The sequence below is a fragment of the Astatotilapia calliptera genome, chromosome 5 (assembly GCF_900246225.1).
Source record: "Astatotilapia calliptera chromosome 5, fAstCal1.2, whole genome shotgun sequence".
Classification (NCBI taxonomy): Eukaryota; Metazoa; Chordata; class Actinopteri; order Cichliformes; family Cichlidae; genus Astatotilapia; species Astatotilapia calliptera.
This window is the reverse complement of record NC_039306.1, coordinates 30825043-30852489: the sequence shown is the minus strand read 5'-3', so window position 1 is coordinate 30852489 and position 27447 is coordinate 30825043. Positions and strand designations below refer to the sequence as shown.

The 27447-nt window shown below is 42.2% G+C and overlaps 2 protein-coding genes across 6 annotated transcripts in view; one reads left to right on the top strand and one right to left on the bottom strand.

Moving 5' to 3' along the window:
* The window catches only part of frmd4ba (FERM domain containing 4Ba), a 41991-nt gene extending 22939 nt beyond the window's left edge, over positions 1-19052 (top strand). Inside the window, exons 8-24 of one of the 5 annotated variants that reach the window (XM_026168877.1) lie at positions 2984-3067; positions 3830-3895; positions 4429-4486; positions 4914-5000; positions 9888-9964; positions 11366-11504; positions 12670-12811; positions 12910-13043; positions 13123-13239; positions 13631-13859; positions 13999-14055; positions 14143-14278; positions 15084-15248; positions 15344-16107; positions 16211-16337; positions 17320-17467; positions 17916-19052. In XM_026168877.1, the coding sequence (XP_026024662.1) occupies positions 2984-3067; positions 3830-3895; positions 4429-4486; positions 4914-5000; positions 9888-9964; positions 11366-11504; positions 12670-12811; positions 12910-13043; positions 13123-13239; positions 13631-13859; positions 13999-14055; positions 14143-14278; positions 15084-15248; positions 15344-16107; positions 16211-16337; positions 17320-17467; positions 17916-17972 (2587 nt within the window). In that variant the 3' untranslated portion in view covers positions 17973-19052. Of the gene's footprint in view, positions 1-2983; positions 3068-3829; positions 3896-4428; positions 4487-4913; positions 5001-9887; positions 9965-11365; positions 11505-12669; positions 12812-12909; positions 13044-13122; positions 13240-13630; positions 13860-13998; positions 14056-14142; positions 14279-15083; positions 15249-15343; positions 16108-16210; positions 16338-16711; positions 16955-17319; positions 17468-17915 lie in introns of those variants that run through there. The other 4 variants (XM_026168875.1, XM_026168876.1, XM_026168878.1 and 1 more) reach the window with 4 other exon arrangements.
* A 3524-nt stretch (positions 19053-22576) lies between these two features.
* Positions 22577-27430, bottom strand: arl6ip5a (ADP-ribosylation factor-like 6 interacting protein 5a). The gene is made up of 3 exons (XM_026168882.1): positions 27192-27430; positions 23581-23798; positions 22577-23407 (listed from the first exon to the last, which is right to left on the bottom strand). The coding sequence occupies exons 1-3, from the start codon at positions 27365-27367 to the stop codon at positions 23247-23249; spliced, it is 555 nt and encodes a 184-aa protein (XP_026024667.1). The 5' UTR covers positions 27368-27430; the 3' UTR covers positions 22577-23246.
* Positions 27431-27447: the final 17 nt, after the last annotated feature.

The window sequence follows — 27447 nt, the reverse complement described above, 5'->3', positions numbered from 1 at the left end:
GATTTGTGCTTTGTAAGGCGAGTGCGCTTGTGTTGTTTGAATGGCGATATATATGCAATGCTGAAAATGCAGTTCAACCTCTTGTCAAACCTTTGCCTTTGTTCTCCTGCAGGAAAAAAAGGGAAAAACACAACTTGGCTGCATCTGCTTGTGCTCATTAACTTGCTCCATTTTCTTACAAGCGCGACTGACCTGATAAATATTAATTACCATTTATTATAGCTTCAATGCAGATTTATTCCTCTTGTGTTTCATTTCAGTGTGTTTTGATTTCAGGCTTGTTATATCCTTAAAGTGTAACATGCACTTTACTGTCTGAACTTTCAGTTCATGTGGGTGTAGGGATGGGCTGTACTTTGCCCTGACTCTGAAAGCACAATAAAAGAAAACTGGCCAACAAATCTGGAAGAATCAGAGAGGATGATGGGAAGTTTCCAAATCAAACAGTTCTGTTTTAGTTTTTTGGGAGTTTCGTTAGTCTGTATTTGCAGGGATATCTACTTGCATTGTGGTTGCTAGATTTTAGGCTGTAAAACACAATAGATTTTGTTTACTTTACACATTAATAAATAGAATGGATTTCCCTCAGTGGCAAAATACTTTTTTCCTTGTCTGACTTGATCATAGCACCCCCATCCCATTTATCTACCACTATTATTGTCCTGGTGCATCCCCCACTTCTCTGTGGAAGTATTTCTCATCCCTGTCAGTGATCTCCTTTATTTCTACTCCTGTGAGAGAATAGGCCAAGTAAATCCCCTCAGGAAGCATATGAATGTGCCTCCCATATACTGTATCAGCGAAGGGTCCTGGAGCAGTAAAGATTAGCTGCGGAGGAGTCAGGGAGCCCTCCGCATACAGACACAGCTGCCTTAAGAGGGATGAGCCAGACCCACTGTCCAATTGCAGACAACTTGGCGTCAGGAGGACTCACTGTAGTCATGCTTTTGTTTTGGTGTGGGCTGGCCCCCTGCTGTGATTTGAATTAATGCGCCATCAGGTCTCCCATTGTGTTCTGTGTTAGAATTCCTTTTCCTGTGCAGTATTGCATACTGATTCACACTTTATTGCTGTCCTCTCCGCACCTGCAGGTATAATTCACAGCAACAAGTTTCAGCAGTTCTCTGGGGTTTGGTGGAAGCATTGGAAATCACTGAACTGATTGATGGCTTTAATTATGCCTTACAGTTTAAAGAGCGGCTGGGGATTTTTTTTTCTTTCTTTTGAGTAATTGTAATTACCTTCAAACGTAATCTTCAGACATTTGTCTATTCATCTGTTGATGATTTCGAGTTAACTTGAGTGTCTGTTTAGTTCAAAATGTGCGGCGCATAAACCGGCATTACACCCAGACAGTTTTGGTCTTCAGTTCTATTTGCAGGTGTACCCTGTAGTTAGTGGTCGATTCACAGCAACCAGCTCTCTCATTGTGCTCTCTTCCAAACTCGCCATGTCTCAGCCCTGTGGAACAGCTGACACATGAGCATTATCGCTCCCACACTGGGTAGGCTGCTCCGGGTTGGGCTGCACTGGGTGTAGGAATTGCCCCCACGCTGCATTCTGCGGGAAGATAACAGACATAGTAATGAATTCCAGATTGCTGACACGGCAGTGCGGCTGCAGAGTAGATCACCTCGACAACACCAGGCCCCAGCTCCCCATAAAATGTATGCCATCAAACACACAGCTAAGTGCCGTGGCAGCAAAACCCAGTCAACCTAGGAGAGGTAACTACAGGGGAGAATGAGTCAGGAGCCTCTGTCCTTGTGGTGGTTCACTCTTTTCCTTTGGTTTAGGGAGCAGGTTCGCATAGCTGGATCGTTAGGGTTCCGTCTTACCGTTTGATTCCATTACTCTCTGAAGATGAGCTAAAGTGATGACCACAAAGTCAGCTTGAGGTTAAATGGTTATGATCTTAAAGTCATTCAATACTTATTTTCAAGGTTATTGTAATTTAGTTAGATAGCACAAGAACTGAGGATGTTCTAATAGCTTTATATTAAATATGGTGTGATCTACATATTAATATTATAGGCCTGTCTGAGAAGACATGGATTGTTTTGTAATAGGACTGGCCCATACAGTACTTTTCAACACAGGCAGAGGCTGCCAAGTGCTTGTGAATGGCTTTTGTTCAGGTCTCCAGTGGACTGGCCCGCCAAGCCTGAGCCGTTTTTGTCTGACAGAAACTGTAGACCCAGTGCTCCCATCTACAAGAGGCTGCAGTGACTCATGGTTCAGTATCAGAGACCTTGACAGTCAGTAACACCACAGTTCTGTACAGATAAAGTGATTACAACAGTTGGTTGGTTTGTGCATGAGAACACCCCTTCTTTGGCTTACCCGTGAAGAGGAATCGATATACTATTATTTACATGCAGTAAATTACATAACTGAAGTGGCTTACTGCGGAGAACCTGCATAGAACGGCTTTGATATTTTTTAAGAGATTATTTTTCTCCAAGCCCTTTGTGACTTAAAAGCTCTGCATGTGCTGCGCAAATGAAGTCTGGCAAGACATGAATAAAGCCCAAGTTTTGTCTTGGCGGGACGTTATACTCTTTCTACCTCAGATAAGAAAGATGAAAACAATATCCTGACAGTGCACCTTTTTTAAAGATCTACAAGGGTGAGTTATTGCTGCCATGCCTTAAGATTGAAATCCAAAACGCACTGTGAAAGTCCGAACATGTGGAGAAATGTTCTCGACACATTTTTAGACTTTGGGTTGAGATTTTTGCGTAAACACTGAAATTTTCTTTACTCATGGTCAACACAGGCCACTTACTTTAAGGCCAAAACAGGATACCTTGGACTTCTAAGCATGATTCCCATGTATAGGAAGTCTTGTACACTATTGTGTGTTAACAGGCAATAAACGGTGCAGTTTTGGTGCTTTACTGTCACACTGCCAGCAATAAAGGATAGCACAATAACTTTTTCTGTTACTGTAAATTAACAGAATTTTTTTCCCCCACTCCAGTGCTGAAACTGCTACATCAGACCTGAAACAGCTACCAGTCCTGCCCACCAGAGTATTAAGGGAACACCCGTCTCTCAACTACTGGTAAGATATCTGAGATCTTGTGGTCTGAGAAAACCACAAAATGCACGAGGATAATGAATGATTAAGTAGTTTCGGATTAGCACCAAAGAAACTTTTAGCCAACACCACAGCCCCTTTCTTCACGACTCTAACAAATCTGCTCACTGGTCAGCAACGCCTGGTTGAACACAGCAGTTAACTCTTCTGATGAGCTTTTTTAGGTGTCAAGGTTGAATGCAGACCTAGTCTCTTATTGTCAGAAGCTTTTTCCTCTGACAGTGTGACTCATTAGCGTCTGGGTCGTGTTAATTACGTTTGCTCATTAGTCCTGGAGAGTACTGGGAGGTGCTGACAGCCACAGACTGTCTGAAAGATCACTGTCTGCCTCTTCAATCCACTTTGCTCTTGCTTATCTTGGTCATCTGAGGCTGCTACAGTCTCTGAAGCTGATACAGCAGTTTAATATCCTAATTAAAATTACATTGTTATGGTGCTTGGGTGACCACATGTACACGTCTGTCGTTCTCGCTTTCTCTGTGTGTTAAGTTTCAGTATGTTTGCAGTGTGGCTGTTAAGAAATGATTACAATGGGATGTAAATGTGAGGCGTTTGCAGGAGAGGTAGACGAGAGCCATTAGCAAGCCAGTAGGGCAGACTGCATTTTCTGCATGAGCAGTCAGAAAGTGTGTTGGAGAAATGGCCCTCGCACAGCAATCCCTCTGTGGCTTCAATATGCTACACTTGATGGATTATTCATTAAATGTTTTATCTATCCATTTACAGTGAGGAAAAAGTGATTGAACATTACAAGAAGCTGATAGGACTGACCAGAGGGCAAGCCATTGTTCAGTAAGTCATGAAAACGTGTGTGTGTGTGTGTGTGTGTGTGTGTGTGTGTGTGTGTGTGTGTGTGTGTGTGTGTGAGACTAAAAATGATTTAAGGCTGAACTTCTCTTCTGCATTACAGCAGCTTCTACGTCAGGTCTTACTCTTTAACTTAACATGTCTGCTCTGTGGTGGCTGTTGTTTTAAGAGGTGACTGTCACCATGCCAGAATGTGTCATTAATTAGAGGAGGTGCTCTTAGAGTCGGCAGTTTGCCAGCCAGCCTTGGGAGAGTGTCAGCCCTGCACTGTTTTTCCCAGGACTGTAATTCTGTGCAACCCTGGGTCATTTACACTCCGATGATTTCTGCCCTTGAACTGATCAATGGACTCTGTCACAGCCCTGAAACAAATCGATCAGCTTGCCACTTCAAATGATTGTGGCTTCTCAATGGCTGTAGCTTAAATCCCACTCAGTCTGTTGTATTACAACAGCCAGATGACAGTGATGAAGTGTAAGTGGCTGAATTCCTGTTAACCTGTTCCTCTTTCACTGAAGGTATCTGGCCCTGGTGGAGTCCCTGCCAACATATGGAGTCCATTATTACCCAGTGAAGGTAATGGCAGTGCCTTGTGTCATACAGTAGCTTAACATTAAAACAAGCTTACGTCTACATCTAGTCTAAACACATCAATCTAACCCCTATTCCTACTTTTTTTTCCTATGATGGTTGAAATGTGAGCTTTTTGATTCAGCTAAGACAGCAATCTATCCATTCAGCTTTTCTCACTTTCTTATTCATGCACAGTTTTATTTTTCCCTTACCAAACCTAATTAAATCAAGGTGTGTGAGGAGATCAAACAGCAGTGTTGAAGTTTTAAGAGCTTAAATGTATTTGATCTCTTCTTGAGTTGCAATTGTTGTGAGCCTAACAGGGTAATTACTTTGGTAACAGGCCTCTTTCTTTTTTTTAGACACACCAATAAAGTTACCTCTAAGGAGTGAAAGTGTGGTTTATTTGCATGTGTGTGCTTTCCTGCAGGACAAGCAAGGAATACCGTGGTGGCTGGGAGTCAGCTATAAAGGCATTGGCCAGTACGATTGGCAGGATAAGCTGAAACCTCGACAGGTGGGTTGACCTCTCGTTATAGCTGCTGTATTTGCCACAGTTGCTCTTCTTTCTCTTGTCCTGTCTTTGGTGAAGGTATACTTGTACTGCATTCATCTGTTTGTCAGATGAATCTACTTTGCCAAATTGCATGAAACTTTATGGAGACACAGAGCCTGAACTAAAAAAGGGATATGTTAAATTTTGGTTTGGATCTGCGTTCCTATTTATAATTTACTTGTTTTACTTGTTTGTTGCTTTTGTTTGGTTTGCAAAGTTACTCAGACTAGCTTAGGGTGTGGGCTTTATAAATAGACCTGGCTTTCTTACAAGTGCCATTTAATACTTGATCAAGTCACTCATCGAATGTAAAGTTGAAAGCTCTTAAGTTTGTGGAAGTATGATGCATTGAGGGTCATTGAAAGGCTTTGTCTGATGACAACTCTGCTTCCACTCATGTGTTTCTTGCTGGCTGGTTAATGATCCATCCAGACTGTAAATAGGTGTAATTAAGCCTCTGGTTCCCATGCCAGTCAGGAGAAAGAGGAACACAGATAGGGGGGGGGAAATATTTTGGAGTGTCAGTATGTGCGTAGTGCTTTCAAGGCTGCAGGAGTAAATACAGTATGGACCAGTATTAGCAGGGGTGGAATGCAGAGTGGTATGGATTATAAAATCTGCTTGCTAAGTTTAAGTGGTAAAATACACAAAGACCTACACTTTGAAAAAATAGTGTCATAGTCCTTTTTTGATTAATTCTAAAAATATATCACCAGGCCAGTGTGTTAAATAAAAATAACAGCTCTTGCAAAGCTGTTTTTTTTCTATAATTTGTAGCTTACTCCAGTTATATAAGATTAGTGGCTTTAAAATTATACTTATAACTTGTACTGAATTTGTAGTGGTGTGTGTCTTAAAACATCACTCTGGTAATAATGTAGTTTGTATAGTATCCATTGCAGTTTAAAGATTCCCTGCTTATAGGGCAAACGTTCTTAATGTGTAGCTGTGTCCGTGATTGTTGTCTCCTTTGTCTGGGAGGTGTCATTTAATAATGTTCTACCCAGGCATTTTCACTGGCCTCTTTCTTTAGTCTCATCATAGCTGCTTTTATACAGTATGAACCTGTTGACATAGCAGGGTGTGCAGTACTGAGGCAAGGCATTAATGGGCAGACGCACAGCGTGGCTCTCCCAGCAGTCCTATAGGAGGGGTAATTATGGTGCTCCAGGGAAGCAGCAAAGCTTTGGGACCAGAGTTTTCTCCTCGATAGCCAAGTGGATAGGTAGAATTTGTATTTTGGGATGTTGGAAATGTTCATCCAAAGCAAGACTGCCTTTTTGCCTTTTCTAAGTCTTCTACTCAGGGCAGGAGCATAAAAACTTCATAAGAGTTTCCTGTTGGGGGGGGAGAATGTGGCTTTTTTTTTTCTTAATAACTCTTTTTGTTGTTCTTGCTGGTAATTAGAAGCCTCTGTTTCCCTCATTTTCCTTTACCTTGAAGGGAGGTCTCTATATCCGGGTAGTATTCTTGTCTTAGTTCATAGCCCTTGTATTCCACCCATCCCATCCCTCCTTGCCTCCTGCCCATCCCCTCTCAGCATGCTGCATTCATTATGGTAATTGTGTGTGTGTGTGTGTGTGTGTGTGTGTGTGTGTGTGTGTGTGTGTGTGTGTCAGAGGGAACACAATTGATCAAACAAAACAGTTATCTGTGGATGTGGGTGAGGTGCTGGATTTTAGTATTAAGGGGACCATCACGGCAGTTTTAAATGTAATTTTCAATTCTGTGTGAACATTTTCCCTTCTCAACAATGTTGCTTTGAACAGTTTTTCATTAAATAGATAACAGGAAATTAGTACTTGCTGCCATTGTTGTAGTGCTGATTTAAAGAGGACAAAACATTTGCTCAGTGCTGCTTTTTTATTTTTTGATTGTATAAGTCTAGTAAAACTAAAAAGCAGCTATGATAGCTTAACCCAATATTATCTTCTTTCCACACACCCCACTTTGATCACTTTTAACTGAATACCCTGAAACTGAAAAGGCCCCTTTCCCTGCTGTGCTTTAGAAAAGTGACATATTTAGTAAAGTGAATACTCTCCCGCTTCCATTATGCATACATAATGGAACTGTATATAAGCATGTAGATAACACCCACTGATTATCTATCCCAAAGATCTGAATGTGGAATGGGAGGAAAAAGATGCAGAATTGTAATTAGGAAGCCTGTGATGCTTTAATATGAAGGAGCAAAACTGGAGTGCCACAACTGTTTCTGGGACTCAGGCAGATGGCAAGTCGACATTTAATTTCTTCTTAAATTAAACCAGGAGTCAGTCTCCCTCTCTCTCTCTCTGCGTCACTTGGGCTCTCTCCCTTCATGTAATGGGACCTCATGCTGGTCCACACGTACGATGAGCCAGCAGAACCAAAACCAGTCTTCAGGTCATTACGAGACAGTGTCAGCTGGGGGTATAAAAGTGTTCTCACTCTCTGTTCAAGAAAAATAAAAACTGAACAAACTTCTTTTCTATGGTGTGTGTTTTTGTTGTTTTCCTATTTTCACTCAACTCACCTCACTCCTGTTATGAAATAAAACAGGATGTTTTTTGTTCCAGGAGCTACATTTTTATCAGTTTATCACTACTTTGAGCTGTGTGTCATGTTGTGTCATGCCATGGAAATGTACAGTGTTCAAGTAGAACCCTGGTATGTGACGTACTCTGTGATGGGTGTGGCAGATCTTTTTCTGTATTGGCATGTGAGTCAGGGCTCCTTTTTAAAATCCATGTATGATTTTTGAGGACTTGTGGCCCTGGGGGTCCTTGGGCTTGTGGGTGTGTCTCCATGAGAACAGCCTGATCCCATCTGAAACCACAGGCATTTCTGGCACACTTCCACCTGCCTGTAATGACACATTTGGCAAAAACAAGGAAGATGACAGAAAATGAAGACAGAAAATTTTTGTGTGCTGTTAATTCCGGTTAGTTTTCTGGTTTTAGCAAACTGATTCTGCTTTCTCTAAATGTGATCTGGGTGATTTCATGGACTGTTTCCTCTTTGAGAGGTCGCGTGATTGCCGAGTTTGAGGTGTGTCACATCTCTAACATTTTTTCGAGCAGTGGTTCTACCAGAAGCCGCCTTAGAGTTTTATTATGCGCTGGCACACAGGTGTGAAGTTTCTCTAGCAGAATGAGTGAGCCAACACAAGTATCAGTTGTTACTGTGTGATTGATGTTAAATGGTGGTGACTAGACAGTGGTAATTTTCGTGAGGACCTCCACAAGAAAATTAGGTCTTTAAATGTGTCTACCAGCTGCTAGGAGTGCAGTATTTAGTGGAATGATCTGTCATGCTGGAATACCCTGTTTGAACTAAGCATTTATGTACAGTTTCAGTATTGTAGGCTCAGGTTGTAGGGTAATTTGGGCCATGCTGTGTGCTCACTTGCTCTCACAATGGCAAAGAAAGCCACTGCTATTAATGATTATCCCAAAGTTACTTATTGCCAGCATGTTTTCTTGGTGGGGGAGATGGTTGTAGTGGATTATTATACATGGCAGTGCTCCGTCTTCTGTTTACAGTAAGGGCGGCAGAACACTTCCCACATTTAGTGTGGGGCATTTAAATGTCTGTGAGTGACAGTAAGCAGAGCAAAGGTGAAATATCTGGTTCATCAAATAGTTGTGTACAACCTGCTTATCTGGTTTGACCAAAAAGGAAGAGAGCTGCGTAGAAGAGAAGGGGGGGGGGGGGGGGGAAAGAGAGTGCAGAGCAGTACTAAGCACTGGAGGCTGCAGGAGGTGTCCCTGCTATCGTAGGAGGAGAGAGAGGTGGAGGAGGGGTTGGGGTTAAGGAGGGGGGGGGGGGGGGCGTGGCTATCTCAACCAAAACTCTTGCAACACCTATCTGGCTTCACAACAGACAAGAGAGAGTATTGTTCGAAGAAGCTCAAGCCCTGTGGGAAAGTCAAAGGATTCAATACAAGTCCAGAGAATTCCTCAGAGATTTGATAAGCACAGATACAACGTTCACGGTAAGCCATGTTGTGGTGTCCACTAGTTACCTGTCAGGCTGATTTAAATAATCTTTAAGTTGGCATGTTTTAGTATCTTTGTGCTCTTCTCTAGATTGTTAGTGTGCTGTGCTTTCTGTAATGTGTAAAGCATTGTGTCTGTCACTGCTGTGATGTGCTGTACTTGTTTTACTGAGAATAAACTCTGAAAATGGAACTGGATACTGGATTCTTAGCCCGAGAAGCATGTGTGTGTGTATATATATATACGTTTTTGTACAATGGGGCGTTTCAGTCCTTGTCTCGTGAGTTGGTATCAGGTAAAGCAGTTTCTATGAACACTGGCAGCCCCATTGTTTTGGTCTTATTATTATGTTTTTTCCTGTACGTGAGCAGAAAAGAGTTCTTGAAAGGCAACAAAAACTTTAAATCTGTTTGAGTTGTTTCCGTATCGGTAGAACAGATGTTTCTTCTGACACAGAGAAGTCGTGTCTGTTCTCTTCAACAGAGAGAAATGAAAAGCTGGCTTGCTGCCTGGCACAGTTTTGTTCCTGCAGTTGCAGCAGCTTCATAATTACTCTTTTGTTAGCCTGAACTTACACCTGACTGGCTGGCCCACTGAGTCCCATTCATGACTTGAGCAGTTATTTTGTATACGTTATAAACCGTGTTCACAGGCAGGCTGCTGTGGCTGAATCTAAGCCAGTTTTCTAGATACCCACCTCTCTGCTTAGTATCTTTTGGTGGTATTGATTCCTCTTTTTTGTTCATGTAATGCAAATCCATATTTCTATAGTGTTGTGTTGGCTGATGTGTGCTCAGTGATGTGTAATCTATCTCTGTCTGTCCCTTCCCCTCCTTTCCGCCGAACCCTCTCTGTGTCTCTGCAGTTGTTTCAGTGGAAGCAGTTGGAGAATTTGTATTTCCGTGAGAAGAAGTTTTCAGTGGAAGTGAACGACCCGCACAGGTCAGAAGACAAACCAACTTACTTTATCTTCACTTAACCTAATAGCTGCTTTCCTTGTATTCTGAAGTGTTCCCATTTTAGCAACTGCTCTTGCTTCCTTATCCTACACCTTACACACTGTGAAGGTCATCTGCAGCCACTGGCCCATTTAGGACACCTTGTTAAAGCCTTTTAACATGTCTGTTAAATGAGTCTTTTCCTGCTGCTCAGTGGCTGTTTATTATTCTAAGGTTGTTATAAGCCCTCTGCCCTTAACACAAGCTTTAATGTGCCACTTCCAGCAGTTAAAGCCATTATTAAACCTAACAGACAGCTTCAGATTTAAAATTATTCCTCATATCTACTTAGTATATTATTACACAGAGATCTAGAAGTTTTAATTATTAGTTTTAATTAGATTTAATAATATTTTTGTTCTCCTTGTGCTGTCTAGTTATTTCTAATTTCCTTTGATTTGTTATATAGCTGTTATGTATGTAACGGGTTCTGTAGTTGGATAACAAACACTGTTGCTGAACTACGTGAAATGCTTCGTTGACACTTGAGCCCTTACTTCCTTTATGTACCCATATAAATGTGTTATCCATGTTATCGCTCTGTAATCAGGTTAACTAGCTAGCAGCTAGTTTGGCACTCCCTTAAGCATAGAATGACTGCCTCGCATTCTCCATTTTCGCCAACTTGCTAGAGCTGTGTCCACTAGGTCTGACTTTAAAATGTTTCATCCACAAACAAGCATGTTCTTTTGCTGCCAGTAAGAGCTGACTTTTAGAAGTTTCTAATGCTCTCTGAGAAACTGAGCACCCGGTGGATTAGTTTTTGATGACAGTGTCCTCACAAGAATAGGAGAGTCTGTAGTTGCACTATGCTGCGAGCTAATGTGGCTGAAGTAAGCATTTGATCATTTGCCCACAGGCCAGAGCTAAGTGAGCACCGTAATACTGAAGGACAATCAAAAATGACTTAAAGATTGATTTGAAAACAATAAATAAGAATTGGCTGTGGGTTACTGTTTTTTCTCTTTGTGCTATAGTGGAAGCTAAACTTGGCTGGATTTTTTTTTTCTTTTTTACTGTCATTCCCTTTTAATATATATTTGTAATATAAATACATGAAAAACAAGTTGATTAAAACCTTGTGCTTTATGGGATGATATGACGAGTAGTCTTTTCTGGATACATACCAGATTCATACTGTTGATACCAGCCAACAGATCTTAGACCAGCATTAGTTTGGCTTATATTTCCTGGGACTGTTTGGGGCACACTGGGCTTTAGGTACACACCCAAAATAAAATGAGGAATCTTTAAATGAACATATTATAGGCACTCGAATTTAAGCAATTAAACAGATTGTATCTGCAATACAGCAAGTATTGGATGTCCATCTTATCTTCTACAGAAGAGCAGTGACCAAGCGAACCTTTGGACAGTCTGGCCTGGTTATTCACACGTGGTATGCCAGCCATTCACTAATTAAAACCATCTGGGTGATGGCCATCAGTCAGCACCAGTTTTACCTGGACATGAAGCAAAGCAAAGTGAGTGTCTGCCTGTTTTTTCTCCTCCATGATTCACTTTGCTTTGTTCACACTGTCTGCCAGTTTTTCTATTGTGAAACACAAAGAAACAGTCTACACCAGTTTACACCAGTAATTTACACTGTTTGATGTGTTTAGAGAATATGCATGGTGGTTTCTCGGAGTAGAGTCAATCATAAGATTGAAGAGACCATAATGGACTTTTTCCTTGTTTTTAGTTTTTAAATTTTGAATGCTAAATCTTCTTGTTATTTGCATGTTTTTAGTTTGTCTTGTGGTGTTGACCTATTTTCAGTAGGCTGTAAAAGGAGTAACCTCTAGATGGATTGCAACAAAGAAAAGCTTGCAGTCTTTTTCAGTTTGAACAGTGACCGAATGATGTTTAAACGGTTTGTTGTGTCACAGCCTTTTACAACAATGACTGTTCTTCATGTGATACACTGCCTGATCCGTGTCCCTTACTCGTGACTAGTGTAAATATCTTGACTCAGAGTTTATCGAGGGCTTCCAGTTTTAAAGTAAACAGATTCCATGCCATTGAGTTTTATGTTGGAAGGTTGTTAGGTCTTAAGTTTAAAAGCTGTTATAATTCATGTAACCAGACCCTCTCTAATTCACTTTTGCAAAATGAAACTGAAAGTGCACAAAGTGCTTGAAATTGCACCCCAGGAAATACTTTTATGATGTTGTGGATATAGTATTCATTATAGAATTGTAGTATTTTACGTATTTTTGTTTTATTTGTAGCTTAAGGTGGGGGGATAAGGGATAAGGCACATGTGCACAAAGAAAGTATTTAGTTTGGAAAGCACAGAAAAGTAAAATACACTGTGAATTAAAAGCAAAGATCCTGGAACAAGTGTTCAACTCTTCTGGAAACGCACACTGGGCTTGAGCACTGAGGCAGGTGTTATGTGTGTTATGTGCATTTCATAGTTAAGATGGTTGAGTGTGTGCGGTTGCAGTTATATGAAGTTATTCAGGCTATGTCTTGGAGGCGCATGGCATGTCAGGTTTGATGCCATGCACAGGAAGTCAATGAAGTCAATTGATGATAAATATTTAGCATGCCACTGCAGCTGTCATGATGCACTGTGCTATCAATAAAATTAAATACTATCGCCTTCCCTTTTCTCCTCCTAATCTTCTCTTTCCTCACTTACAGTCAAAGATGACCACTACCAGGAGTTCAGGAGACATCGCAGTAGACCTCACTGAGATCTCCGCCCCCCGGATCACTAAACTTTCCAGTATTGAGAGCAAAAATCACCTAATAATGGCCAGCAATGGAAGCCTAATCTCAACTGGTAAGCAGACAAATAATCAAATAATGACTTCTATTCTACATCAGATTGATAGGTGATAATGTATTAATTTTTTTTATTTTATTTTGTCCCTGTTCCAGGTTCTGCTGACTCTGAAGTCAGCGAGGAACAGAAGAAAGAGAAGATCGCTGAATTGAAAAAGAAGGAAAAGGAACTTCAAGACAAACTGTCAGCAAAACTTGAAGAACTGAAAAAGATCTGCTTAAGAGAAGCTGTGAGTGTCTGTCTTACTGGATTTGTTTCCAAAAGTGTCAAATTCTCAGCTGACTTCTGGCTGCTATTCTCATTTGCAGGAGCTTACAGGAAGATTGCCTAAGGAATATCCCCTGGCCACAGGTGAGAAGGTTCCTCACGTGCGACGGCGTGTTGGGACAGCCTTCAAACTGGATGATCTTTTCCCCTATGATGAGGTGAATGCAGATATTTGTTTGTGCTGTGGTTTTGCTGTGTGAGGCTGCTGTGACACTTGAAACACCATTAGTGCCCCACTGTTGTTGTTTAGCTACGGCTCATTTAGATCAGCTGACTTTTTAAAGTGAGGCTTTTGGAGTTCAGTTCTGTTTTTGAGGCCTACACTGTGTAACATATCATATGAGACTCTTATGGGGAGCTGTACCTAGTTTCTGTCTTTAACTAAAGATGAGTATATAAAATGACTCTAAAAGACTGATGTCTTTGTGTTTTTAGCTTTGAGTGCTTTATGTCTGTTTCTTTGTTCATATGGGTGCCTCTGCTCCAACAAGATCTGTGTGTTTTTTGGAAAGTCCCCATTAACTGTGTCAGTCTTGTGTTTTCCTACAGGATCCACATCTGAGGAATCTGGAGAGTCGGTTTGCCTTGCAGCAAAAGATTGTGGAAGCAGCCATGAAGCTAGCCAATGAGGCTGACCTGTGCAAGACTGTGAAAAGGAAAAGGAAGCACAACTATCTTGACGCTATGAGAAACCTGGAAGAGATTGAGAAACAGATCAACGACTACAGGGTCAAAAAAGGACAGAAACCCACTCAGAGAGCCTCACTGATCTTACGAGGTAGATTTCACGAACAGTGGCAGTGACACATACTTGCATATCAGAGCTTGTAGAACATTAGTCATAGTGAGACAAGACTGTGGATAATAATATCAGAGACATTTCTTAGAACACTTGTCTCTCTCTGTCCTCTGACCAGATGATCCCCAGCCTTCAGAACTCAGCTCGCTATCTGACAGCCTCACTCTGGATGATGGTTAGTGTGCTCAGTGTGCATGTGCTTCCTAAATCCCATCTCATTTATGAATGAGTTATACTTAAAACAATGACTTTTCATTCCCAGATGATGAGCTTGGCTCCCAGAGGCAGCGGTCTCGTTCAGTCCAATACTCCCCCAGACCACACCACGCAGACACTCTGGATGCTCATTACAATAAAGACAGACGAGCCTCTGCCAATGACCAGCTCGCAGACAGCAGGTATGCGACCAGCACCCACACTCATGGAGCATACTTTATTAGTGTCCTAACACTGTGACTGAAGAGGAGACTGAATGTGAGCAACTACACAACTCTGTTCAGACACAGTATACAGGCAGAGCTCAACACACAGGCAGTTGGAAGTATGCGTGTAAAATGCTAGAAAATAAAAACAAAGATACATGTAGGCAAGTTGAGAGAACCACTGGATTGATGGGTATGATGACTGATGACAGGGAAACATGGCTGAACTGTTTTTCTGTGGAGATACGCAATGCCTGTTGTTTCTCCAGGGGCCTGAAGCGTGAAGCTAGTACAGACCTGTAGAGTAGATCCAGAGCTACATTCCTGACAGTCAACCTCCTCCCTCCTTCTCCTGCCTCTCCAACAGTCTGCTTATCAGCCCAAACACACCGGCTTTAAAAATAGATGAAAAAACAACATGTCTCTGCCTGTAAAGGAGCAAACAACAATCCCAAGCTGAGAGGAAAAGGGAAACAGAAGGCGGTGCTGGAAATGTTGTTTAAACACCAGCTACTGCGTTAGTGTTTAGAGTGGTGCGGGTGATGTTTTACTCTCAGGTTCATTTAAAAGAAGGGTGGTAAAAGTCATAATGCTTGCTGCTGCATGAAAAGATTAATGGTCTATGCAGTGGAACTCATTCAGGTGTAAGGAATGACTAAAGTGCCGCAGTCGAGCAAACCCTGTTTTGTTTTTTCCTTTTTTTTTCTCTTCCTTTCCTAGATTTACTGTCAAGAAGATAGTGGTGTTAATCATCTGAACATATTTCCTATCTGTGTTCTAGATTACATTATGACCAAGACCAGGAAGCGCACCATTACAGTCACAATGACACCTTATCGGTCTACAGCAGCCCATGTAAAGCAGCTTCCAGGCAGCCACGTGATGCACGCAGCATGCCACCCACTCCCCTCCTCACCCGCAACGCATACAGCAGCACACAGCTGAGGTATGAGCTTTATGTAGTTCTTTCATTATTTTGAAGACCCGCTTCATAAACGGCTCTTATGCATTACATTCACTAAACTTTAATTTTAATTGCAGATCAGAGGATTCTCCACAACACTTCCGCCAGCGTAGCGGGAGTCTGGAGTCACAGTCTCAGCTCATGATCGAGACCAAACCATCCATGCCAACACTGACTGTCCCGTCAGCTCGACGCAGCAACAGCACCGAGATGCTCGATGACGGTTCCTCCTACACAAGCCAGTCTAGTGTGGAATACAGCGTCCCTGGTAACCACCACACCCACGGGCGCAGAGTGCGCGGGCGCCACAGAAAAGACATGTACGCCAACACGGGCAGCATGCCCAACCTGGCTCAGCCAGACACTCGGTGCTATGGCTACCAGCCTCGGGCTCGGCCCACCACAACAGCCTACTATGTCACAGGCTATCCCAACTACGCAGAACCGGAGCCTTACTCCAATGGAGTCTATGTTTACGACAATGAAATGGAGGGACACTATAATGTTAACCCTTCCTACCACCACACCCAAACAGCTTATCAAAGCCCCAGCGTGTATGGTCACTACGGTAATGACGAGATAGACGGTGCATCACAGAACGTGTACGCCACGATACGGCCATCCAGGCAGCGTCCAGTGCCTCGAAGCAACGAACAGATCAACAAGAACATCCAGAAGGCCCTGGTGGCTGAACACTTGAGAGGCTGGTACAAACGTAACACTGCACAAAAACAGGCTGCGTACGACTATGAGTATGACAGAGGCTCCCAGCAGAGTCTGGGCTATCCAACCACACATGCACCACAAGCCTACAGCAGCAGGAACCTTTCCTACTCGTCAGGTTAGACAATTTCACAATGTCCTCTGAATTATGTTTCTAACACTGGTTCTACATGTTGGTGGGTTGTTTTCTGACTTGTACCATTTTTCTGCCATGTCCTCAGTAGCCTCCAGTGGAAACTGGCACAGTCACATGACCGGCAGTGCTATGCTGGAATATGACATGCCCGTGCATGCACCGCAGTCTTTCCCTTACAGCACAGCCTCCTACGCCCACTCCACCCACAGCAGGTAAGATGGGAAAAACCTGGCCCTCAGCTCTTCTACTTATCCAATAAGCCACTCCCTGATCCTTCTTATCCTCAGAGTTAAGTGCTAGTGTTTAATTACCTAGAGGGAATGGCTACAGAAAACACGAGCTGCTATTTGGTGTTTTATCCCTTACACCCATCAGCAATGTGAAATAATGTGTTGCCAATTTCATCTTTTCTTTACCTTCACCTATAAATTATGAAACTGAATCCACAAACAGGCCAGTGTTTAATTTCACAGCCGTATTCATTGATGGGATTAGAGGATCTGTGCTGCCCGCAGTCAGTTCCTCCTAAGAGCTTAAAAATGGTTCTGCTCTCCCTAACTGTCCACTGGCCCCTGCTCTCTTATAGATATGGCGACTCCTGGCACAGCCCTGATGGCCAGAGGTGCTGTGCCTTTATCCCTGCTAGTTCTTCCTCCTCTGGTTATCCTTCCACTTCCTCCCTGCCCTCTTCTTCCTTTCCCTCCTCCTCCCCCTCCTCCTACTACTCCCCTGGCTGTCGGGTCAGGCAGGTGGCCTCCAGCCCTGCGCAGCCACAATCCTCCAGAGGGCACAGGCTCAGTAAGGTGTCTTTTTCTAAAGGTAGCTCATAGTAAGTAAACAGCATCGGCCAGACCCCGTGCAGTTGCTTCTTTTAGTGTGCCCGCAGTCTGACTCGTGAGTCTGCTTGTTGATGTTTTGAAGTGAACTTTGCATTTTTGAGATGTTTGACTGATCATTCAGTGTCATGTCTGATACTGTGATTGCATGGCTTCCTTAAGAAAAAATATAAAAAAATATAAATATGCTTGTCCTACTTCCTCCTCAACTGCCACATTGTCATCCAGTGGTCACATTTCTCCGCAGTCTTCCTTTACTGTCAAGATTTTGTTTGTTTTTGTTTGTTTGTTTTTTCCCTCCACTCTTTGCCCATGCGCTTTCATTCACCACTGACCTTTGCCCCCCTCTCATGCACAGATGTCTCCCAGAGTTTGAGTGGCGAGGATGTGATAGGATGGCATGCCCCCCTGGGTATTTAGAGAGGTGTGGTGGTGCTTCCTATGCTACTGACCAGGAAAATTATCCCCTCCCCCCCAATAATCAAAGTCACAGGAGAGAAGAAAGGGTGAGAAAGTGTAAAAACTTCCCCACATGGTGATGGTGATGTGTTAATTTTTATGCATAGCAGGGACTGACAGAAAGCACCAGATCATTTGATTTCACTGACGAACTTTGGTGCCTCGTGGTGGTGGTGGGAGAGCACTTGTGTGGCAAAGGGAAAATGTGACCCCTGAGCACTGTTGCATTGGAAGGCCATGTGTTTGTGTATAGACGGCTATTGTGTCTGTGTGCATCTGCCTTATAACTGGGTGAGAATGTTTGACCCTGGCTTTGAAATCAGCATTCACATTACAAAATCTGAAACACAGGTGATGGCTCACATTGCTGTTTTATATTGACATTTTACCTTTGTAGTTTAGATGCACAGCCCAGGGTTAATCGATTCTAACCCCGTAGTCAGTCACAGTCAGCAGTTTGCAGCCTAATGTGTTTGTTTTGTGTGTTCATTACAGATCCTATATAGATGTCAGCCAAATGGACTCCCACATCAACAGCCAAATGCACACTAACATGGACCCCGAAGAACAGCTTTACTGGCATGAAGACTCAAAACCAGGAACAATAGTTTAGCCGGATACCTTACAACTGTGCAAAAACTTCACCTTGACAAAACGTCACTGTGCCTTAAACTGCACTTACCTGTTTTGTAATTTCCTTGTAAAAGGAACCCAAAGAATGAAGGAATTTAACTTCTGTGGAACTCAGCACGTTAAATGAAGTATTCTCATTTCTGGATCTCTTGAACGCAGTTGCCAAACTGATGCCCATCCCTGTATTTTAAATCACAACAAGAACCCCATTGGAGTGTCTAATCATGGGGTTGCGAGTGTTTGTAGTGATGGGACCTGTGCACTGAAACTATACCAAGCCCTGCAGTGGACTGAATGGTATAGCAAAGGGTATAGCATTACTCTTTAGAGATACTGAACCAAGGACGAAAACTGTCTCTCTAAGAGGATACCGAGCGGCAATGAACAAAGAACATGACTGATCCTGTTGTGCTACTTGCACACTCATATGAACACTGTAACCATGAAGGATTAGACACGGATTTATAAGGTCATTAATGAAGCACTGAACTCGTTAAATAGGAGTCGAGAGAAAAGGCTACTTCCGGAAACATTCTGCAGTCACCTGATCCACGTTTCTATTACAACATCTGTTACCGTTCCGGTCTCTACACTCGTTTGTCATTTACAAAGTATTCAGTTTGCTTCACTGTCAATACTTACACCATAATTGAGCCAAATGCTTATTTGTTGCACCACTTAAGTATTACCTGAGTCACCAGTTTCGAATATTACTGCCTCTGTGGGAAGACAGAAAAACCAGTTTTGTTTTGTTTTGAACATGGTTATTTCATCCATGCTGGAAATCATGGACTGGTGCTCCAAATTTCTCTCAAGAGATTAAAACTGTGTAAATGTTGGTATGTAAATACACTGGCTTAGTCTTTTTTTATTATTTTAGAGCATTTTTATGTATTTGAAAAGCATGTAATATATAGTAAACAATTATTGTTAAGCTGGTTCTTAGTAATTTGTATAATTACAATGGTTTGGATTAAAAAAAAATTGAATTTCCCAGTGCTTTTGTTTGTGGGTGATATTTATTTAAAACTGAGCCTTCGAAGCGTCTTATCCCCCTTAGTGCAGGACAACACAGGATTTAAATCCAAATCCTTTGAATTAGCTAAATGAACGTCTGCTGGGCCAATTCAGTTAATGAAATTGGGTATAAAAGTGCAATAATCACCACTTCCAGAAGGAAAATAGGTAGAAAACCTAAAGTGTCATTTACATTTAATGACTGCAGAACACAACACAAATGAGTTTTCCTCATATAAATGGTTTGGAAGCTGCTTATCTGGTGTTCATTCAAGGAAGCAGATTATAGTAAGAGAGATAACTCTAAAGTACTGGGTTTTTTTCTTTTGAGCATCTTAAGAATGAATGAATACAGAGCTGCAATCACTCATAATGACAGTCAAGTGTGAATAAATGAGCCGGTTTTAGAAACTCACTGCTCTGCAGAGTTCTGTCGCTCTGCTGTACTTTCTCACTGCCTTGCTGTGTAACCAGGCGCTTTTTTGTGTGTGCGGGTTCTTAAGCTGTAAACTGACCAAACCAGTCTTTAAAGGCTGTCACACCCACTATGGGCTATAAAACCTCTCCTTGTGTCTTCTGTGTGAATGACAAGCTAGTGTTTATAGCATCAAACCCTCCCTGCAGGCATTCATGTTATGAGAAGTCTGTTTTACACATGTTATCCGAGCCCTCCTCCCTTCACATTGTACTATAACCTTTCACTACCATTCCCCTTCCTTTCCTTCCTGTGCTGCTGCACATTTTCTATCGATGTATCCTGCCTCGGGTCCCCTCTTTAAGACGGCCAGAGTTGAGCAGCTTTCCTTGCTCAGAGTGCCTCTCAGTTTTATGCTTCTTGAGCAAGCTCAAGGGAGGTCTTGGACAATTCCAGCTCCTCAGGCAGCGAAAGAGGGGGAGAGCTCTTCATCCAGCTGTCTCCCTGTCTCGGCCGCGCCACACCAGCTGTAGTTACACATCATGGGAGGCTGTTCCAGCTGACACTTCACTACATAAACAATAGATTTCTATTGACTTTCTCTTTATCTAAAACGCAACACACAAAACTCTTGTAATGCAGAGTGGATTAAGGCTGTACATGGACTCCAATACCTGTGTGACTAATGGAAACGTCAGTTACGCAAAGTATTGAAACCTGTCAAGTACTGGAAGTACTGGCATCAAATATCTGTATTACAAGTTCATTGACTGAATGGTTTCTGATTTAAACCTGCACTAAACAGTGTTGAATAGTGTATTAGATTACCATGAGAACCATAGATTGTACATAAATGATCGACACAGCTCCTGGATCCTGAAGTGCCTTAGACCTGCATTCTGCATAGAGGCTTATGGGGAAAAACAACCCTTGGGGCAAACTAGGGAAGAGAGTGGTTGGAGACTGCAGCACAACCCAAACTATCATGAATGTGTGTAATGAACTCCTCACTTCGTGTCCTTGATGGGGTCGCTTCGTAGACAGGGACCATGTCTACGACCACTTGCTGTCAGTTGGCTTCTTCAAAAAGACTTTGGTGCCTTGATGTGGTGATAAAATGATAAGATGGAGTCAGTCTGCTATCAGTTTGCAACTGAATGAGGTCAAGTGGCAGTTACAAGCAATGTGTGAAAATACTGAAATGAACTATAATAAACTGCAAATGTGTTACAATCAACAATGGGAACAGAAATTTCAAACAGCTCCAAAAGGACAGTGATCCAAGTGGAAAATGACCCGCCTGCTGGGCAGCCTTGCTTTATATAGGTAATATAACCAGTATAACGGTCATATTTTGTGTATGACAACTCATGAGTGGGTACTGTCCGTTGATTTTCTGTCAGGTCCCCCCCCCTCGTTCAGCAAGTCTGTTTCCAAAATGACAATAGCAATGGCGGAAACACACGCACGATGCCTGACAACTGGACTTAAATAAACAATGGGTGGCGTCATGGTGGCATGGTGTCCATCTTTTGTATACATTTTCTTTTGTGTAAATAAGTTCAAGGAAAAGAAAAACACCAAATCCCCTAAGCTCCATGGCTGTCCGTTTTAGGACCTTTCAGCTTCTTGTTTCCGCATTACAGCCCCGCAGCTAATATGTTTTAGTTCAGTTTCACTTTTTTCATTAATCCTTGATTTTCGTCAGTGCAGGCAGTTATATGATAAAGACTGTAATAGACCAGCTGTACACTGAGTGATTATTAAATATAGAATGTACAATGTTCCCAATGGTAGCACACACAGGAAGTGTCACACATGAAACACTAAACTGAGCAGCCACAGGGCTCAGCCAAACTGAGATTAAAATGGCTTGAAATCATGCTGTGCTTACTCCCCGAATCCTGCGACTTCCCCAGGATTCAGGGAGTAATGACTCTGACAAGCTATGAAAGGTGAACGACTGGATTAGCTGACCAGGTCACATGCTCTCACAGCTCATTCCTGTCTCTTCCTTCAAAAGGAGGCAACAGCAACAACAAAAAAAAACAAAAAGCCCATGGACAAACCGGAAGGTGGAACAGCTCACATGAGGATACAGCAGACTGCACAGGTCATGGTGGGTCATCATTAATGGGTCACATGATCGACTGTGGTGTAGGTGTAAGCAGCCGAGCTCTGCTGAATGACAGGCTGTTTGAGTTATGAGGCTAGCTAACCAGCTTAGCTAGCCACAAGCCAAAGCCTCTCAGGGAAAAGGAGGGGGGTGGGGACGCAGGGGTCAAGTGGAAGGCAGCACAGCAAGTACGCGTAACCATGCAAAAGCAAGCACTGTGTACTGTACATTGCTCAGTGACTCGTGCAAGAAGCGCACAGCAGGTGAAAGCAGCTGATTTTTGCCCAGAAATGCACAGAAACAAGATTTTGGTATTGTAGAGTGTAAAAGAGGCCTCACTCCTGGAGAGACTGTGAAGAAGAAAAGACCAAACACACACACCTGTTGGGTGTGCAGCAGCACACGTGCCGATACGATCTTCGCAGCAGCTGCATCAGCAGCTAGAACAAGGGCTTCCACTGTGCCCTCTGAGACATGACTTTACTTGACTAGACTGCCACCGGTGCTTATACTCACTCGTCCAAGTTTCACAATATGGATGCTGATGAAGCACCGCAGGACATAAATCAGTGCTGAAGTACAAAAAGGAGGGGAAACCCAGCAGCTGAGTCTAACTGAGCAATGCGAAAAGATCATCATCTACAGCAAACTTAGAAAGCAAAGGGTTAACATGGACCATCCTCTCGTTTTCCCCTCGCTGCCGCTTCAAACCGAATAACAGAGCATTAGGTTCTGGATGGATTCTTGTTATCTGCAATCAATTTTAAATGGAATCCAATAAAAGAGAAGCTGACACAGCGACTAAATCAGGTTTGGAGGTGAGTGAGTGCAGATGAATCTACTGTCAGCTCTCTGCACTATAATCTACTGCAAGCCCACTGATTAGCATTTGGGGTAAGTGGAGAGGAAAGTAAAGTTAACCAATCCATCACTGTCAAGATGAAGCACTCAAAGATTCAGAGGGAACACTGATGGTCACGGGTCACCTTTGAAGTCTTTATTTTACAATATTGACAAAGCAGTTTGACTTGAGACACAGCAGTCCTCTCTCTTTTGTCTACTTTTTATTTGGATGAGCATCGGGTGGGCTGGTGGACTGAAGCTGGTGTTACATTTTACGTGAGCAGATTATTCAATCCAGCCTCCGAGCTTCTTGGCAGTACAGCTAAACTGAGCGTGCACTCTTCATTCTTTGTTAAAAGGCAACACTCGTGCTGCTTTCGCAATTTTAGCTGAGTACAAACAGACAGGGCTGACGGCTGTTTCTGAGAATGATTGAACACAGATTTCGTACCCAGGGTTAAGTCTGCAGCTGGTTTTACAGGAACACTTGCACACTGCATAGCAGAGATGTGAGGCTGCACTCACACGCCCTCATCACTGTTCGGAGAAAGAAAAAAAAAAAAAAAAAAAAGTACCCTGACGAGTTCTGGGTAGAGTGACAGAAGCCCTGAGGTAAAGATAAAGCCCTTTAGATAACAATCTTTCATTTTAAATCACAAGCTGTGCATGAAACTTCAAGGGGTTTAGACTGAGAGAGACAAACGTATGAAATCTAAGCAAAATTTAAAAAAAAAAAAAAGTCAAAATCTTTGGCGCACAGATGTGCATTTGGTTCTTCTCAAATCCAGTCACTCTTTAACTTTTAATTCAGAAAGTTGTTTATCTTTTGAATGGTTTCCTCCTGCTGACCCAGAGAATCCAGCAGAATGCCCATAAACGTCTTCTTCAGTCCAAATCCATCCATCTTGTTCTCCAGCTTATTCTGCATATTGCGTTTGCGACATGAAGCATGTGCAAATATTACTGAAAAACAAACCCGTAGAAAAATGTCAGCTGTAATATCACACTTTGAGGATCTGGAAAATGTGTTTCATTGATTTTGAAACATTTCATGATGTCACAAATGCAGTGATCATTATGCTCTGAAGAATTATTAGACATTCAATCACCCAATCCCCTCTGAAAGCCAAACTTACAAGTCAGGGGTAAAGTGATGGCCCACATGAATACCAAGATGCTCCCCAGCATGGAAATCAATATGCAGCTGGTAACCATGATCAAAATGATGAACGCTGAAGGTTTCTGCTTCTTAAAGTTGTTGATCGCAGCTCCGTTCTCCCCCACCCACACCGAAACCACGAACACGACCGACACCACGACTATGGCTATGAGCGTCTCCAGAGGTTTCAGGATCCTGCAAGGCAGCAGCATAGAACATATGAGGGCAAGTTTAAATAGCTTTGGCATACTGCTGAACTTGACGCCATGGTAACGACGTACAACCCTTGTGTGCAATATTCGTCTGCCCAACTCCAGGTCCTACCCCTCGGGTTATACCTCCTTATGTGCATTTTATAATATGTAAAATAACTTGTGTAAAGTGCGCTTTTCTACTGCTCAGCTTCACACGATTATGACACTCAGGTATACACAGACATACACAGCCAGTAAATAACTCATGTTCAGTCCAAGCATGCAAAAGGCCCACTTTCACTGTGTACATGCTGCATATAATGTATTTTGTCAGTATATTTATGTGATTTAAGGCTCTTTTTTTTTTTTGCCTTAATGTCGTTATGCTTGCATAATGACAATAAACAGTCCCGAATCTTGAATCTGACATGCAGCTGGAGCACAGGCGCTGTTCTTGTGTGCTAACTGGCTCCATCAAGTGGTCAGATGCTGTGTGTGCAACAGCAACTGCTGAGTGGATCAGATTGGTTTACAAAAATCAAATCTCAGATTAGTTTAATTGTACGAAACAGCAGTAGGGGCAAATCAAGAAAAATTTAGCGAATAAAAAGAATTAGAATAAAGTCAAAATTTCAAGATTAGAGTCGCAATTCTATTTCGAGAAAAAAGTCGAAATGTGGAGATTACAGTTGTTCAAGACAAAATGCCACGGTTGCTCTGCCCTCTGAGTTGGTGAAACTACTTCAGAATCAGTTTTAGCAACAATGAAGGGAATGATTTCTCTTTTGAAACAGCTTGTAATGGACAGTTCGTAGGGCATCGATAGTTTCAATATCAGAGCATGTATGTTGTATCACACGCTGGCTGATCACTAACTCATGTACACAGGCAAACGTGGCAGTTTGTCTTGAAACAACTCCATTTTTCTTAATGTGCCCCTAATACTTATAAGTGTGTGTACACTTGGGATGATTAATATTTTTCCACTGAAACTGAGAAACGCCCCTTGCTGTTTGCAACCTGATGCCACTAAACCTGTTTCATAAAAGAAAAATGGAAAAGTTGTGAAATGCAAACAAAACAAAAACAGACAAAAAAAAAAAACCCAAACAACTCTGGTGGAACATTTCACACTAAAACTTAGAAATATGACTTGATAGAAAACAAGCATCCAAAACAGGTTGAGTTTGCCCGAAGTGTTGCTGTTAAAAGATTCAGAGAACACAGTCCAAAAGTGTGGGGGTGTCACCGAGTTAGCTGTGACCTCTTCAGACCCGTGCGCAACACTGCATAATAGCACAGGAACACTTCTAAAAACTACTGATGAGAAATAAATTTTAAACTGGTACATCCACAAATGCAAGTTAAAACTGCATATAAGCAAAACCAGAGCTGTCCTCTTTGCGCTGACCACATTCAAGATGGACTGGAAAACTGTGCTGTGGATATTCTCAGGGCTAAAGAGGAAAAGCAGAATCAGTGATGGTATCAAGGTGTGTTAGCGCACATGTGCATGCCTTCATGCATGTGTGAAGGCCCTGATAACACTTAACGATTTAAATACTTGGAGCAACATATACTGCTATGCACATGATATCCTTTTCTTTTTCTTGTTTCATGGAAACTACAGACAGTGCAAAAGATGCCAAACCACATTCTTCAACAGCAGGGCTGCTAAACTGGCTCGTCGGCGGCTCAGATGTCTCACACACTAAAAACATTTAGAGCACTATGGAACAGAAAATAGAATTAACTTTTGTGAGGCTGAAATCTTACAAATCCAGGATAGGACAATCTGAGCATTTATTACATTTTCAAAACACAATAACACTTCTCATTGTCCAAATTTGATATAATCACATTGTCTAAGGTTTAAATAAATCAGCAGATTGAAGCATTCTATTCTCATCTCCATCAAGACATCAAGATATCTCTTGTGCCTGTGCAGACATATTTGCTTTGTGATAGATCCAGCCTTGGCACGACGACAGTGATGCCACCAGGCCAAGTCCATGACCTCAGTAAATGTGGCTAGTGGCCTGCTAAGCAACTTAGTCAGGCTTTGTTGGATTACTGGCATCAAAAAAGCTCAAGAAAACTTCAGGAAACACGGCTTGATGAAGGTGGAAGCGGTTAAAATGTAGCATGATCAACTCATTGTCATATGCAGATGTTCGTCCTTTTATAGCAGAAAAGTTAATCTCCACAAAGTCCACAGAGGCTCTTTGGGCATTCTGTAGTACTTTTACTTGGAACTTTTCCTTTTGCAGTGACTTTTTCTTTTAATGTCTTGTTACAGTCACCTCATCTATACTTTGACGGTTTAGCTCTACTTCCTCATATTTAGCTCTATTGTTTAGTCAACATGGAGAGCTGATTTCTTGCTAATTTGTAGGAATGTTGCTCTAATCCTGAAAATCCTCTTCTTCTTGTAGGTTTGGTCTACAGGTATAATACTGAGTACACTGCACATAGTCCCTACTTAATCTGCCTACACTGACTTTTAATACTTCTTTGGTAAGCTTGCAAAAATGCCTTCAAACCGTACAAACAGTATAATATTACACTGATTTATCATATATCATATACAATAACACTATAAAACAACTGACTTTCACAAACACACAGCACAGAGACTGTTTGCTCTACACTGAATGGAAATAGCATCACAGGGTTTTCTGATGTTAAGTGGTTAAGCCATTCTGTCCAACTTGTTTGAACTTTGACACGTCTGAAAAACCAGACGTGTCAAAGTTCTCCCTGACAAATTTTCCAGTGCTCACTAATCAGGAGACTGGGGGCCTCTGATTAAGTTGCTGTTTTATCACCAGTGCTATCTGCAATATAACAGCTGACCAGAAGGCTTATGGGGCTTTCATGACCACAGCAACAGTGTTGTGGCACAGCTCAGTGGACATCATTATTTTTAGCAGGCTGGGCTTTAGAAGGGGGGGGGGGGGGGGGGGGGTAGTGAGAAGCAAAGCCAGGATGTTTTAGATCAGAGATAATATATGTCACATCTACCTTGTATGTAGTTACAAGATAATAGACGACTTCAGAAAATTCCTTTGCATAGGCACGTGTCTGTGCATGGATCTTGTTTTAAGTTATTCTACTTAAGTCCATTCTCAAAATTGTTTGCAGATACCTGTTTCACTGTTTAGAGCAGCCCCCACAAACGCAGGCTGTTTCTCAACTATAGAGTTAATATATGTGCATTTTAACACTGCTTAAATTACATTCTCATTTAATGATCGGTCGTTGGTTCTGGCACCAAAGAAATAAAAGTTCATATTCAGAATATAACAATAGCAGTGCATCACAGTCATTGTACTTTATGCGAGCTGGGTAAATAAACAAAAAAGACGAAGTTCTCTGATATAACATTACTTACCCGACGAGGAGGAAAACGGAGGTGACCAAAGACAGATAATTAGTTTGATAATAAAGCAGGTTGCTGACGACTCTGTTGTTCCATTTCGTAAAATCTTTGTCTGGTTTTGCGAATCTATTTGAGCCCGGAAAGAAGTCGGTCCACGGTCGGAGCGGTGCCACCTCCACCCTAGCCATCACTTCTGCCCCCTTTACTAAATCTGACAGCGCACAGAATCTGACAGACAATCGCCCTTAACTTCAAACCAGAATCTCGC